Below are 14,248 nucleotides of genomic sequence, written 5' to 3' on the forward strand. Positions count from 1 at the left end.
TTTATGGACAGAATTTCTAGGCACAGTCAGGGGTCGGAGTGTGCGGTCAGGGGTCGGAGGGTGCGGTCAGGGGTCAGAGTGGGCGGTCAGGGGTCGGAGGGTGTCCGGTTTGGGGACCATAGGATCTCATCTCTGCTGTTTGCAGACGATTTTGTCCTGATGGCTCCATCAAACCCGGACCTGCAACATGCACTGGGACGGTTTGCAGCCGAGTGTGAAGCGGCTGGGATGAGAATCAGCACCTCCAAATCCGAGGCCATGGTTCTCGACCGTCTCTTGCCCTCTCCAGGTGGGTGGAGAGTTTCGGGGTCTTGTTCACGAGTGAGGGAAGGATGGAACGTGAGATTGACACTTGTTCAGCCTCTTGTTGTGGAAATGAATCAAAAAATGAAGGAAGAATTCCAAGGTAAACAAAATATCTTTTGTGTCTTTAATTTGATGAAAAAAATGTTTGCACCAGGCACTAAGTAAAACTATGTTATAATAGCAGTATCTCGAGGGCATTTTAGCTGTTTCTCACAAAGCACAAAGCTTCATTCAATCATTTCCCACTACAGTCTGCAGTGACGAGGTCGCTGCATCTGTTGTGTTCTCCATTTACCGCTCAATCTACCTTCTACCCTCACCTCAAGAGCTTTGGGTAATGACCCAAAGGACAAGATCACAGATACAAGCGGTCGAAATGAGTTTCCTCCACAGGGGGCTCGGCGCTCCATTAGAAGGGGAGGGGTTTGGAGTAGAGCTGCTCTTCCAGCTGAGGTTGTTCAGGTATCTGTTCTGGAGCCTCCTGGACAAAGTGTCCCTGGGGAGGTGTTCTGTGCATGTCCCACCATGAAGAGGCCCCCGGGAAGACCCAGGACACACTGGTGGGGCTATGTCTCTGTGGCCATGTTCCACATGTCCCGAGTGTGAGAGCGCTGGAAGCTCATGTCCCGAGAGTGCTTTATGTTGCTCCAAGTCGGCCGGCCGATTCGATCTGTCAGAAGCTCAAATCACAGCTCCGTCTGAACCAGATTCTCAAAAATATATACTTGAGTTTATCTTAATTAAACTAATATTTGACTGTTAAATAACATAAATAAGCATTGTATTCACTCATATAATGTCGCCCACAAATACATTTTGTGGCAGCGAAACGGCTTTCAAAGGTCCTACTGGATCTAGTTTTATTCTGGTTGGACATTTTATGCCTGGATGTCTCAAAATCTTCATCATTCAAGGTTGGTCCCTGTTTTATGAGCAATAGAAATGATGGATTATGATGGAGATGGTATAGCATAATAACATCTCCATAAAGACGAGCAGGAGGCACACAATCAGAACTGACGTCTCGATTCTGGATCCGACTCAGAGATACTAAGATTGTAACCACGTGTTTTATAAGATACTTTATTGTCTGTCCAAGCGGGTGACAGAAGGTCTGGAGGCTCAACACATGCATCATTAGGACACAGTAAAAAAGCACTTTGAAAACACATCACAATAAAAGGTTGTGAGTCGGGGCCCATCATTGATCTGCCGAGGCGCCGTGTTCCACTGCTGCCGTGTGTTTAATGTCATGTTGGCGAGACAAAGATAAATGTGTATGTATCGTAGGGCTGAACAATTTTAGAAATTGCAATTGTTTTACTTTTGCTTTGTAGAAAAACAGAGTCCAGACGGCGCAACTGAATTTCGAAACATTGCTGGACAAATGAGGGATTACAGCGACTTTTGCAATTGCTGTTTGTGTCCCGGTTTAGTTGTAGCATTCTGTTAGAAGTTAAAAAAGAGTGAAACGCACAAAACTGCAGAGACCGGCTAAACTAACACGAGAATCACAAGCATTTCAGAACACGTTGTATATTCTAATAAAAAGCCTAACAAATCAGAACTCAAATTGAGCTAAACTTACAAATATATTAAATTACGCTTAAAATGAAACTCTTAGCGCCGCGGCCGAGTCAGTAGCTCAAACCCTGACCAAAAGGAGGAGTTTGTGGAGAAAGACATTGTCGCTGGCCCTTCTTTACTGTACTTTTTAAAAAATAAACAAATATACAGAACAAAATGACCAGAAAGAATGGAATAAAAGTAGACATCAACTAAACACACGGCACATTTTTATTGAAGCCGAAGAAATACCCTACACTGGATTATATTGCGTGTGGATTAGAAGAATTGCTACAGCCGGCGTGCATTTGGGTTCATCTCCCTCCAGAAGTCAGTCCTCCAGAAAACCCTGGCCAAAGTTCCTCCAGTGCGTCTAATGTCGGTTGAATGCGTGATCGCCGCCACCAACCAGGGTTCCCTCAGAGTGGTTTGCGATCAGGTCTATATTATCGGCATGAGATATCGCCCCCTGGTGGAGCGTACACATACGGCAAAGTAAAAACCCTTCCACTGATAGCTCCTTTTAACCAGTACACATTTGCCCGCTTTGTCTTCCCATTCAAAACTCTGTTCAAAAGCTATTCGGCTTGAAAACAATATTGCGACCCCCCCAAAATGTGGTTAGTTTTTGATGTTTAGTGTTCGTTCAAATGGGTCTCTTGTAAATATAAATACGGCTTTTTACGGATCCTTACTTTTTAACACAAGTATCTCTACTTTAGTCTCCATACATTATACAGTAAGAACAAGCTCAGTCCTGCAGTATCAGGGGTTCCGCGGGGTGGACTTGAGACGGGAAGGGCAGAGAGGCGTTCACGTGGCGACGACGCCGGCAGAGGCACAAACACCGAATCGCGTTGTGTCAGCGCCGGGTCCAACGACAGATTTACGTCCAGTGAATTCAAGTGACCCGGTTCTTTTTATTGAAGTTTTGAACACAGTCCCACCAACTGCATGTTCTGTACAGTGCATTTACCACGGTGCACTTCAGTATTGGAGTTTCAGCTGTATTTGAGTGGTGAACTTTTATCACTTCTGGTTCACGGCATAGATTGCTTTTGTCATACTGGGCAATAAATTGATGTATAAGCAGAAAATGGTGACATGAACAACAAGAAATCTATACCCGCTTGAAGCTGACAGGAAAACGTTATTTATACCAAAATGGGGACATGTGCTTCCCGGTGCGTCAAAGGAATCCGCTCTGAGCTGTACTGTAGTTGTAACAGAATGAAAGGCCCTCCCACTGACTCGTTTTGGCTCTGGTTTGTCCCGTTGCGCGTGGATTGGTGGAGAAATCGGGACAACTGCACTTTAAAAGCAGCCGGACTCTGCTTGGCACAATTGCGACGCTGCAGTGAACGCGCACACATTTTGGAGGTTTTAACGGACCAGAAAACGTGGGCAACACATGTACATTCTTCAGACCCACGCACACACGCTCGCAGACTCTGACGCGAGCGGTCAAGTGGAGCCGCACTTTTCTATAGAGTGATGGACACGGGATAAACAGGAAGTGGAACGCCGTCGGGCAGGATATTAGCAAAAACTTAAATGGCATGGGAGTAATTTAGCTCTTCTGAATGTTGTCTTATAATATTGCGTTTTTGCTGTGTTAGATTTCAACAAAAGGCTGAGCTCGACGGACGTGAAACTCCACAATGACAAAATAAGAATTCCATCTCCAGTGACGCCAAAAAAAATAAGATGAAAAGTCGAATTCCTCGACTTATTGGCCTTTGTTCCTTCTCTTTGGCGTTTCGTGTTTTGCAACTTGAAAAGATGTTTGTGCTGAAAACGACGCATGACTTTTCTCAGGCGTTCCCTCACCAGATTCGGTGTTAGCGCTCCATCTGCTGGCAACGAAGGGAATTGCCATGGGGAAATAAACAAAAGCTTGCTTGCCCCGGCATCAGAATCAGAACAACATTCACAGGCGAGGAACTTGCTTTGGTGATTGACAATGATAAAAGCAAGATATATAAAAACAAGGCATGCATTAAAGAAGAACATCTTAAATTTACTGATAAGATTAAAAAACAAATACTCAGAACGTGATGATTTATGGACTTGAACACAGCAGAACCTCCAGATCTCTACTTTTGACGGTCACAAGTTTGAAACCAAGTGCTTTTGTGAGACTCAAATTAGACCAGGTCGTAAACAACACGCATGTTTTAGAACTATATTTCTTATACAGCTCAAAATGAGCATCTGTATCTTCAACAGAAAAAGAGTTGACGCTGGTGAGAAGCTGTAAAAAACAACAACAGCAGATGAAGATAGAAGAATGTGAGTGGTCTAAATGATGAAATCATAATGTATTTATTTATTATGAATTATGTCCAAATTTCATTGTGTCTCATCTTGTGGGAATTGTGTCTCGTTGATTTAAAATTCCAAAAAGTTGCATGTGATAAACCTGCATTATGCATTCATGTTTTTTTTCCTATAACTATAAAACATTTTGTACAATGCAAAGGAAAAGTCTTTGTTTTTCCTGTTGAAGTGAAGCGCCGTTTGTTTTTCTCCGTCGTTTTTGTGCTCTTTCTAAAAAAACGCTGCCGTACGCGTCCTCACACAGGGAAAACACACAAGGCCACGCCCACAGACCACAAGGCCACGCCCACAGATCAAAATGCCACGCCCACAATCCTTTGAACTCGCCCACACTGCGATCCACAAGGAAGACTGTGTTTGTCGGCGACGTGGACCCAAAGATGGCACAAAATAAGAAGAAACAAAAGGATGAGCAGATAAAAAACCTCAGTAAATGTAAACTATATTTTTTCATTCTCATTATTTGTTGTACGTTTGCACTAAACAGGCCATTTCAATGTTTTTAACGCCAATGGCACTGAAGGTTTTTAAAAATCTGGTTGAAAAGCACGTTCCGTTTCACGTCAGTATTTATTACATTTATAACTTTTTTGCTGTTGAAGGATCCGCCTCAAACTCGTCTCCAAGTGGATCTTATTTATAAAAGTTGCCCTTTTGTTTAATCCAGAGTTTATTTTTGTATACAATATGAACAAATCTTTTTCTCTGTTTCCTGTGAATGTAACTCTAAATGTAAACAGTAGTTTCCGGACTATAAGTCGCACCCTTTTTCATAGTTTTGGCCAGGGTGCGACATATACTTATACTTATACTCTGGAGCGACTTATGTGTGATATTATTTGTTATTTTCACTCTTGCAGCTGCATTTCATACTCCAGTGCAACTTGTATATATATTTTTTCGTCTCAATTATGAATTTTTTGGCTGGTGCGACTTCTACTCCTGAAAATACGGTAATTGTTTTTAGAGATCGATGTGTTTTTCCCCCTTCAGAAGGATATATTACAATCAGAGCTTCCGGACATAACTGCAGGATTCACGTGTGCAGAGGGTCCCTGCTGGACGGCGAGGGAACTGCAAGCAGGCTCATTGGTTGCTGGTTTTGCCCCGAGCAAAACTATATTATTCTAACATAGATAAAATGAGTTTGAAACTTTCTAAAACACACAGTTTATGTTCTTATTAACTGTTATCTTAATTTTCAATTGTTTAGCAGTAAACTTTGTGCCTGATGTTTAAAGTTTAAACTGAGCAGAGAGCACATACATTTAAACTGTGGCCTAAAGGTTTAGACGCCTTTCCGAAATCAACAAGCTCTGCCCATATTTGTGATGAACCCCAAACTTCGCCAAATATAAAACAGAGCCAGGGTTTCTCAGGAGAGTTGTCTTCGTGTCGATGTCGGCAAATGTTGCAAAGCCTTGAAAATACATACAGTATTCAACAATCACAAGGACTGAAAAAGACATTTAATAAGGTAAACATGTTACTTAGTTCTGCTTTAAATCAAATATCGGCTTTTATTGAAAATCGTCGCGCAAATATCCGTCTCTAACTCTTTTCTGTTGGTGTAAAATTTAGCTGTTTGTGAAACCCTTTGAGGCGACTTGATTGCTGTTTAATTTAATTTGAATGCATTCCCCCCCACACACCTTTGCCCCCGTTACAAAACGAGATCCTCATGTGACATTTTGCAAGCCGCACATGCTTTTCAAATCCCGGTTCAACCTGAGCCGTACTCTGGCTCACTTCTGCATTGTGCCCGCCTCATGCGAGGAGCTAAAAGTGGCAGGAAGTCAGGGTCACGAGAGGAAGGCCAAAGGGGGCGGGGTTTAGGGCCAAAGGGGGCGGCAGCTTCGAGTGTGTGTGTTATTGGAAAAGTTGACAGTTGTAGAGCAGCGGCAGCCGAGAGCGAGGAAAGGAACTCTGAATGAACGAACTCAGACATTTAGGCTCAGGAAATCCACCGAAACCGAACGGCGACGCAAAGAGGAACTTAAAGGATTGTACTTTTGTGGAAGGAGCAGCGAGAAAAGAGCCAAAATGGTACGTTTATGAGTCCGGCCATGTTTGGGAAGAGGGAGGAGGGGGCGGAGCGTGGGACGAGCCTCAGCAGCTGCTAAACTTTAACTTTAGCAGCTTCTGGACGTTCTGCTCTGTCAAACTGAGCCGTAAAAGTACAAATATGTCGCACCGTGACAGAGAAACCTGGAGGAGTTCTTGTGTTTGGAAGTGGGAAGTTTGGAATTTCAATAACAGCTGTGTGGGTTTTCCAGCCTTTAGTGTGGACTGTTCATTCATTGTCATGTTGGCTGTTTGTTTGTTTGTTTGTTTGTGCAAGTTTGAGATTGTTGAGATTTTTGATGCAGTACCATGTTTGAGACAAAGTGAGAACTGCAGTATTTGGGATTCATGGGCAAACTGACACTTTATTTATCCCCAAAGCGCAGATTCGAAAGGCTCCGTGCAGCTGCTAACCCCAACACAACAGCACAACAGCACAACAACACAACAGTACAACAGCACAACAACACAACAGCACAACAGCACAACAACACAACAAGCGACATCAGACTCTGGCTTAATGTGGACCAGACTGAGAACGGCTTCAGACACAAACATGCTGCATACAAAGATATACTGAGAATAACTGAAGCGTAGTAGTAGTAGTAGTAGTAGTAGTATTAGTAGTATTAGTAGTAGTAGTAGTAGTAGTAGTAGTAGTAGTAGTAGTAGTAGTAGTAGTAGTTATTTTTATTTTAAATCAGTAATAATGTAATAATTCGTTCATTCAGTACACACTCGTTATGTAATGACCCCCATCTCCTGTACTGAAGTTCCCGGGGATGAAAATGTCTCGCCTTTGTTAGCTTTCGGAACCACCCCTCCGCCCCTGGCCTCACCTTGCCTCCAGCCTCCCCTCGCCCCTGGGTTCCCCTCGCCCCTGGGTTCCCCTCGCCCCTGGCATCACCTCGCCTACGGCTTCCCCTCGCCCCCGGAATCCCCTCGCCTCTGGGTTCCCCTCGCCTCTGGGTTCCCCTCACCCCCGGCCTCCCCTCGCCCCCGGCCTCACCTCGCCCCTGGCCTCATCTTGCCACCGGCCTCCCCTCGCCCCTCGCCCCCGGCCTCTCTGATAATTTAACCTGAACTAATTATATATTCATAAACTTATCATTTTAATTTTGCTTTTGTCGATCTGCTCGTGGTCCCTGGTTCTTTTCTGCTTTGGAGTTGTAAATGTGTCGTTGGGGGGCGGGGGTTATGACATCACTTCCTGTCCTGAGTGCTCCTGTTTGGGCCCATTTGGTTTGGATTACCTCATTCCTCCAGAGACGGCGTCTATATATACTGCACTAACCGAGGACAGATGGAGCCGCTGTGTGTTCTGGCCTGTGGCCCACACACACACACACACACACACACGCACACGCACACGCACACACACACACGCGCACACGCGCACACGCACACACGCGCACGCACGCACGCACACACACGCACACACGCACGCACGCACACACGCACACACGCGCACGCACACACACACACACACACACGCACGCAGGCATGCACACGCACGCACACACACACACACATGCACACACAAGCACACACACACACACATGCACACACAAGCACACACACACACACACACTCGCACACACACGCACAAATACACGCAGGCACACACACGCAAACACACACACACACATGCACACACAAACACAGGCACACAAACACAGGCACACACACACAAACACACGCACGCACACGCTGGGCAACAGGCGTCTGGGGAGAGGGAGGCTTAAGTGGAGAGTAAACAGCTTGAGGTTGGCTTGGTTTATTTTTGTCCACTTCACTCAAATAATTTTCCTCATGTTGAAAACTGTCTGAATAAATCAAACAGTAAATAAAGATTAAACATTCATACTATATATTAGAGACAAGCGTTTGGATAAAGTTTGATTATTTTTTGTTGTTTTTAGTGTGTGACAAATGTGCTAATGTTGCTAACGTCTGCCCAGATCCATGTCAGACATTATTAACCCGTAACACATTTATTGTATTGTTTTGTGATTTGTTTTCCTCAGAGCTCACTCCGGGAGGGAGAAATCTGATTACTCTCTTTACACAACATTTCAATATTCAAAGAACTCCCATAAATCAGATATTGATCAGACTTTTGGCCGACGCGTGAACGCCGCTGCTGATTTGATGTGAAATCCAGAAAAGTGGCAATTTGTCACTTGTATTCGATCGATCAAACAAACTTTATTGGCAAAACACTTTACAACGGCAACAGCTGAACCCAAGGCAAAGTCGGAAGTCTCCTCCGGGCGATGAAAATACAAACGCCCGAACGAGCTGCGCAACAAAATGCATCACGTTTTCTGTATTCAAACTGATCAATCTCAAGTTCTGATTCGATTCGACCAAAAAAAAAAACATTGAGCGCAATTTCGAGAAGCAGCCGGTGACCTCTTTTAATTAAAAAAGAAAACAAAAAACAAGCTGACGGTCGGTTAGACGCGACGGAATCTCGTTAGACGCGACGGAATCGCGATTAAAATACGATTAAACGTCCCGCCCTACTTTGACCTACCTCACTAAAGTCCTTGCCTGACCCGCCAGCCCCGCCCACATTCTGTTCAAATGCGGAAGGGTCTGGAACCTGAGTCAGAGCCAATGAAGTCGTTGGACCATAATGGTCCAATTCAATCCCAGGCGGAGGTTTTAACGCGTCACACTGAAAAGACGGAAGTTGCTCTTCACCCCCATTCCAAACATTGAAGATGGCGGACCCGGCTCCTGCCCCAGTGTTTACTTCTGCTCAGGAAAGTCAGGAAAGTCCGCTCTACTTGCCATAATGAAGGTGCGTTAGCTGCGGTTATACGAAGGGCGTCGTCGCGATTCAGGAGACATTCTCTGCGTTCGGGGACGGATACCGCGGAACACGCCTTGTTGCCATGGGCTACGTAATATCCGATTAAGCGAGTCGCGTTTTTTGCGTCACTTCTGGGTTTATGTGATTGGTTCTGTCTCTGCTCTCTAAACTCCGCCCTAGAAATTGAAATCCTACGGTCGAGCCCCAGACCCTCACGGTTTTGTTAAGTAGTCTGTCAAAACGTGTTGGGAACGGCTGGTCAGGCAACTAAAGTCCTGCATCGAAGTTGGGCCGTTGTCGTGGATTGGCCATCTCGGGTCGTGCAGTGGCGATTCCTGTCGGCGAGCTGGACTCTCGGGTGCCCACAGAGGCGGCGGAGTGGCGTTCTCATCTTCGGCTGCCACGGAGACCGCCGCCCGCCGCCCACCGCTTTGGTTGCGCTTGCACATGTCGCATTATATTTGGAGCGACTGCGGGCTGAAAATAGAAGCGCCGTCTGTGTCTGGCCGAGCTCTGCTGCCCGTTTAGTGCCAGGAGAAGGAGTCACCTCCAGTGCCCCTCTGCCCCGCCCGATAAAGAGAGTCAAGTCTGGACAGAAAAGCGCCTGAGAATGACGTTCGGACTTGATTTGTTTTGAAATGTGCCTGGATTTAGTGTTTAGTTTTATTTTGTGTTCACTCCCTTGAATACTCTATACATAATTACCTAAATTTCCGATTTGTCAAAAAAAAAAAAATCACATTGGTTTTCTTCAAATTGATTGTCAATTTGACTTTTTTCAGTGTTGCGACAGACATTAAATCAATGCCAACACCCAAAAAGAGTCAAATTTCTCCCTCCAAAGTCCGAACTCCACGTTTCCGCCGACAGAGGATCTGCTCCGGACATCTACTTCAAAAGACCCCGAGCTCAGGCGTGACCGAATCCCATTAGCAGTTCGATTAATCGCACGGCCTCATCAGACTGCACTTCTGCAACATGCACAAGTCTTTCAAACACTTTCAGACGAACAAAGGGCGCCGCGAGAGCATTGATTGTGATTGAGGGTCTGGGATTAGCCCGACCTGGCGATCTGACGTAATTTACCTTTCCGTCAATGAAAGCGGAGTGATGGTGGGCACAGCAGGAGGTGCTAAACACCTCCGTCCGAGCAAACGGCGGGAAACGTCGACAAGTGCTGAGAAATAGACGCTTTTGACCCTCGCACAGGTACGCTGGGCCTTCACGACAGAGGTGCCATGTGAAAAACGACCATAACTTCCCTAAAATGTCTGTAGTGCGCGTGTCTCGTCACTAGGGATATTTTTTTTTTTTACAGAAACAAGAACGCGTGTTTCCATTGACCCGCGTCTTGAACCCTATAAACCCCCGAGTTTGTCCTGGATTATAAATGACGGATGAACTCCTTCTGTCTTTTTAAACATTAGATTGTTCACGTCACACACGAGACACACTGCCGATTACAGCATCAAACCGCTGCGTTTCCACCTTTGACGTGACAAATGTGAGAAAAATTGAAGCCGAGTGTCTTTGTGAGGCGCGGAGAGGGAGCAAAGTGTGACTGAAGCTAAAAAACACTCCAGAACAATGTAATAACAAGTATAAAGGAACCGTATGGAACATTTTGGTTTAAAGTTTCACAAGCTTCACCAATGTGTGAGATAAATATATTCAAATAGAATATAGCGACTGCAACGCTGATTTGTTCATAATAACATCAATATTGTTTCCGTTGTAATTTGGTGTTTTGGTTCTGAACATTACCAGTTAGAGGAATTCTCTTGAGTTCACAGACTCTTGAGGCTCCGTCTTGTTTGTCTCTCGCTGATTCGATTTGCTCCAGTGGTAAACGGGCCAATCACAGAGCATTAAGGGCCCACAGGCGGAACTGGAGCCAATCATAGAGCAGCATTGTGGTTTGGGCCGGTTTCGGGTTTGGAAGACGACTGTGTTTTTCTGAACTCTGGATTCAACACTATTAACATTTTTCTGCTTCTTCGGCTGCTCTGACGCTTCGACCAATCAGCATCTTATCTTATCTTTGTATGTATTGTACAGTACTATTAGAAAGCCTCTTATTTTCAGTCAAATCAAACATTCTGGGAAGAATCAGACTCGGTTTGTTCTCCAAAACAACAAATGATTGTAAAATTAATAGAACCTTTAAATGGATTTTGCCTGGACTTTTTACTACCACTCCAATTTATTTGCCCATTGTGTGGACAAATAAAGGTTTATCTCATCTTATCTTAACCTTATTAAAAAACCCTAAAACTGTTTTTTTTTCGTCAAACTAGCTTTAGTTTTGGAAGAGGAATTGTTAAAACCCAACAAATCTCAAACGAGTGTCAGTCAGACCTTTACTGCTCTTTATATTTACCAAATCAAACCGAAATCAAGGTGGAATTTAAAACCCGGTGTTCACACTTATAATCAGAGTCAATCAGAATCCAAGGCCAAAACTGCAGAAGGTCAGCGTCACAAAGAGTCCAGACAATTGTTTGTGCTCAGAAAGCTTCAACAACTTCAGTCTGAGACCCAGCAGCAGCAGCAGCAGCCAATCAGGGATGAGAGCCAGAGCGAGGTGATTCCTGGTTACACACACACCACACACTTCCTCTTGTCCAGGTCACGAGTGCAAAGTTCACCTTCAACTACCGTCACCAACATCACCGTTTAACCAGAGACTTGTCTTTCATTTTCCCAATCTTTAAAAAAATAATCAATTTCGTCCACGTTTTTAATGACTTCCCCGCTTCATGCTTCGCTTTAGATTTGTCTCCTCAATTATGGGCAAACTTTTTCTTCTTCTCTGAAACACATCATTAGGCATTCGTCTGCGCTCACAGCTGGACATAATGACTCAATCCACGTCTCTGTCGGCGTCGCAACCAACGCCGTGACCTGACCGTATCGATCTGTAGACTTTACCTACAGCTTTCGGTCGGAAATACAGATCGATTTTTCACAATCGACGGCTGCGTTGTGTACACGAGTCCGGCGTTCTCTGAGGCGGAGCAGACGACGCAAAAAACATCCAAAATCTTTGACAAACTTGATCAGAAATGCAGAGAAATGCTGGGTTGTTTTTTTGGGGGGGAGTTGCCTTCGGCGTGGACTCAGCATCACAGCTTGGTGTTGGTAATTGGTCGGTTAGATGCCTTCGTCGCCAATTAGTGTTGCTTGCATGAAAAAGTTAAAAATGTTTTGCTCTCTTTTCCTCTTTATCGACTTAATAAAACATCTTCTCATTAGCCTTTCTTTCCCGCAGCTTCGACATCAGCCTCTTCTGCGCATTTACTTCTCAATCGGGCGACGCAAGCAACAAAAATAGCTATTTTTCCATCTTTTATTGTTTTTAGTGGGTGGAAGAATTCCCTCACAATTACATCCTGTTCTAGAAGTTGTATAACTCAAACAGAGCAGGAATGACATGAAAGGTGTATATTCAGTGTTTTTGATCCCTCTGAATGTCCTTTAAGAGCCTGTTTTGGATTATTTGCATGTTATAAAGTCAAACCTGTTTAGTTCCGGCACAGATAGATTGTAAAAGTATCTATCTGGGTGAAAATGTGACAAATGTGACGCTGAAATTGCTGCGTTAGCATGCTGTGCTAGCTTTAGCTTCACCGCGAGCAACGCATGAGAGAAACTGAGGCAAAAAGTTTAAAATGAACTGCTTCTGTTTATCACGTTGTAAGACTTACACTTAAAACTGTTATGCTTCTAGTCATAGATAGAATAATCGCAAAATGAATCTGTAATATGGTCTGATGGTTATTGAACAAAATGGAATAAAAAATATGAATAGATCATAAGTAAAATGAAGTGAAAGCAACTGCAATACCAATAATGAAAGACAGTGGTGAGATGCACGGTCAAAATGTGTTATAAAAGTAGTTTAAAAGAGGTTTTCAGTTACAGTCAGACTCACAATAAAACGGATGTTGAAACTGAGGGCGTAAAGTCCAGGTAAAGCCACATTTATAAAGCACTTTTCGACCTTCAATATTTGAGCGGCGCGTAGCGTGATTATGCCTGTCGGACGTGCGTATGATGACGCAGGTATGAATAATCCCACCCGTTATTATTTTCTAAGTCGGGGGCCACGGACAAGGCGGGTTCCCTCGTCTTTGCTGTCGGATTGCATCACCAGTGCCGAGCACCCGTTTACCGCCGCTGAGCACCCGTTCACCGCCGCCGAGCATCCGTTTACTCTCGCCGAAGCGTCTGAACTACAGAATGTGCTAAACTCTCAGTGTATCCGGCCTCGTGGCACTCGCTCCGGCAACTCGTGAGACCGTGATCTTGTTTCGCTGACCCTTTCGCTGACCCGTGTCGTGTGGCCGGCTCCGCCCTCATGGCTCGGTGTCCGCCCACCGTCGCAGGTGGGCCGATTACAGGAAAGTGGTCCGCATTTGAAACATACACGGAGCGGAGGGCCACACAACATGAAGTGAATATTTAGAAACATTGCCTTTGATGTCGTTTTGACGAGCCTCCTCAGCTTTAATAAAGCTCGGGACATTAATCTTAGGTCTCCATCACATCAAAGTGCTTGTTATGATGGTTCAGTTCAGCGTGTTTATTCGAGCCGTTTGTCACAAGACTCGTACAAACCAGTTTGCAACAGGAAGAAAATAGAAAATATCAAATGAGAACAGAATACTTCCAATTTTACTGCAAAATGTACCACTATTTGTAGTTTGGGCCCATTTAACAGGAAGCCTGAGGGCCACATTTGCCCGTCGAGCCACAGTTTGGACACCCCTGGACTAAAGTGTCCCATTATTGGGGTTGTCAAGGTAACAAGTTAAAATGAGTGAGGTTTTTAGTCATCCTCCTCACACTGCAGATAAAACGCCTGGATTGTGCCGGATCGATGTGGTCAATAATAGAAGTAAACACAACCTCTGCTCGTCTCGATGGAGCGTTTAATGCCACACAGCGGAACTTTCTAAAGCAATTACAACTCCATGGAGACAAAGAGGTGGCCTACCCTACACCAGAAAGGTTACACAGAACACCTTTAAAAGTAAGGTTTAATCATCTTAAAAAGTGTTTCCAGGAAGTTTTCCCATCCTCAAACAGAGTTAAACTTGAATGGGAAAAAGTGGATTATAATAATGGATTTCCAATGTTACACAAAGG

General features: G+C 44.6%; 1 protein-coding gene across 2 annotated transcripts in view; it reads left to right on the forward strand.

The window, feature by feature from the left end:
* sgcd (sarcoglycan, delta (dystrophin-associated glycoprotein)) overlaps positions 1-14,248 on the forward strand; it is a 225,098-nt gene that overhangs the window by 88,696 nt on the left and 122,154 nt on the right. Inside the window, exon 1 of one of the 2 annotated variants that reach the window (XM_072445984.1) lies at positions 6,100-6,258. The exons of the other annotated variant lie outside the window; for it this stretch is intronic. Within the exon in view, the coding sequence (XP_072302085.1) occupies positions 6,256-6,258 (3 nt within the window). The 5' untranslated portion in view covers positions 6,100-6,255. Of the gene's footprint in view, positions 1-6,099; positions 6,259-14,248 lie in introns of those variants that run through there. 2 annotated transcript variants of the gene reach the window in all.

This window comes from Eucyclogobius newberryi, unplaced genomic scaffold, assembly GCF_026437365.1.
Source record: "Eucyclogobius newberryi isolate DKJ021-1_F unplaced genomic scaffold, fEucNew1.0.hap1 SCAF_15, whole genome shotgun sequence".
Lineage (NCBI taxonomy): Eukaryota > Metazoa > Chordata > Actinopteri > Gobiiformes > Gobiidae > Eucyclogobius > Eucyclogobius newberryi.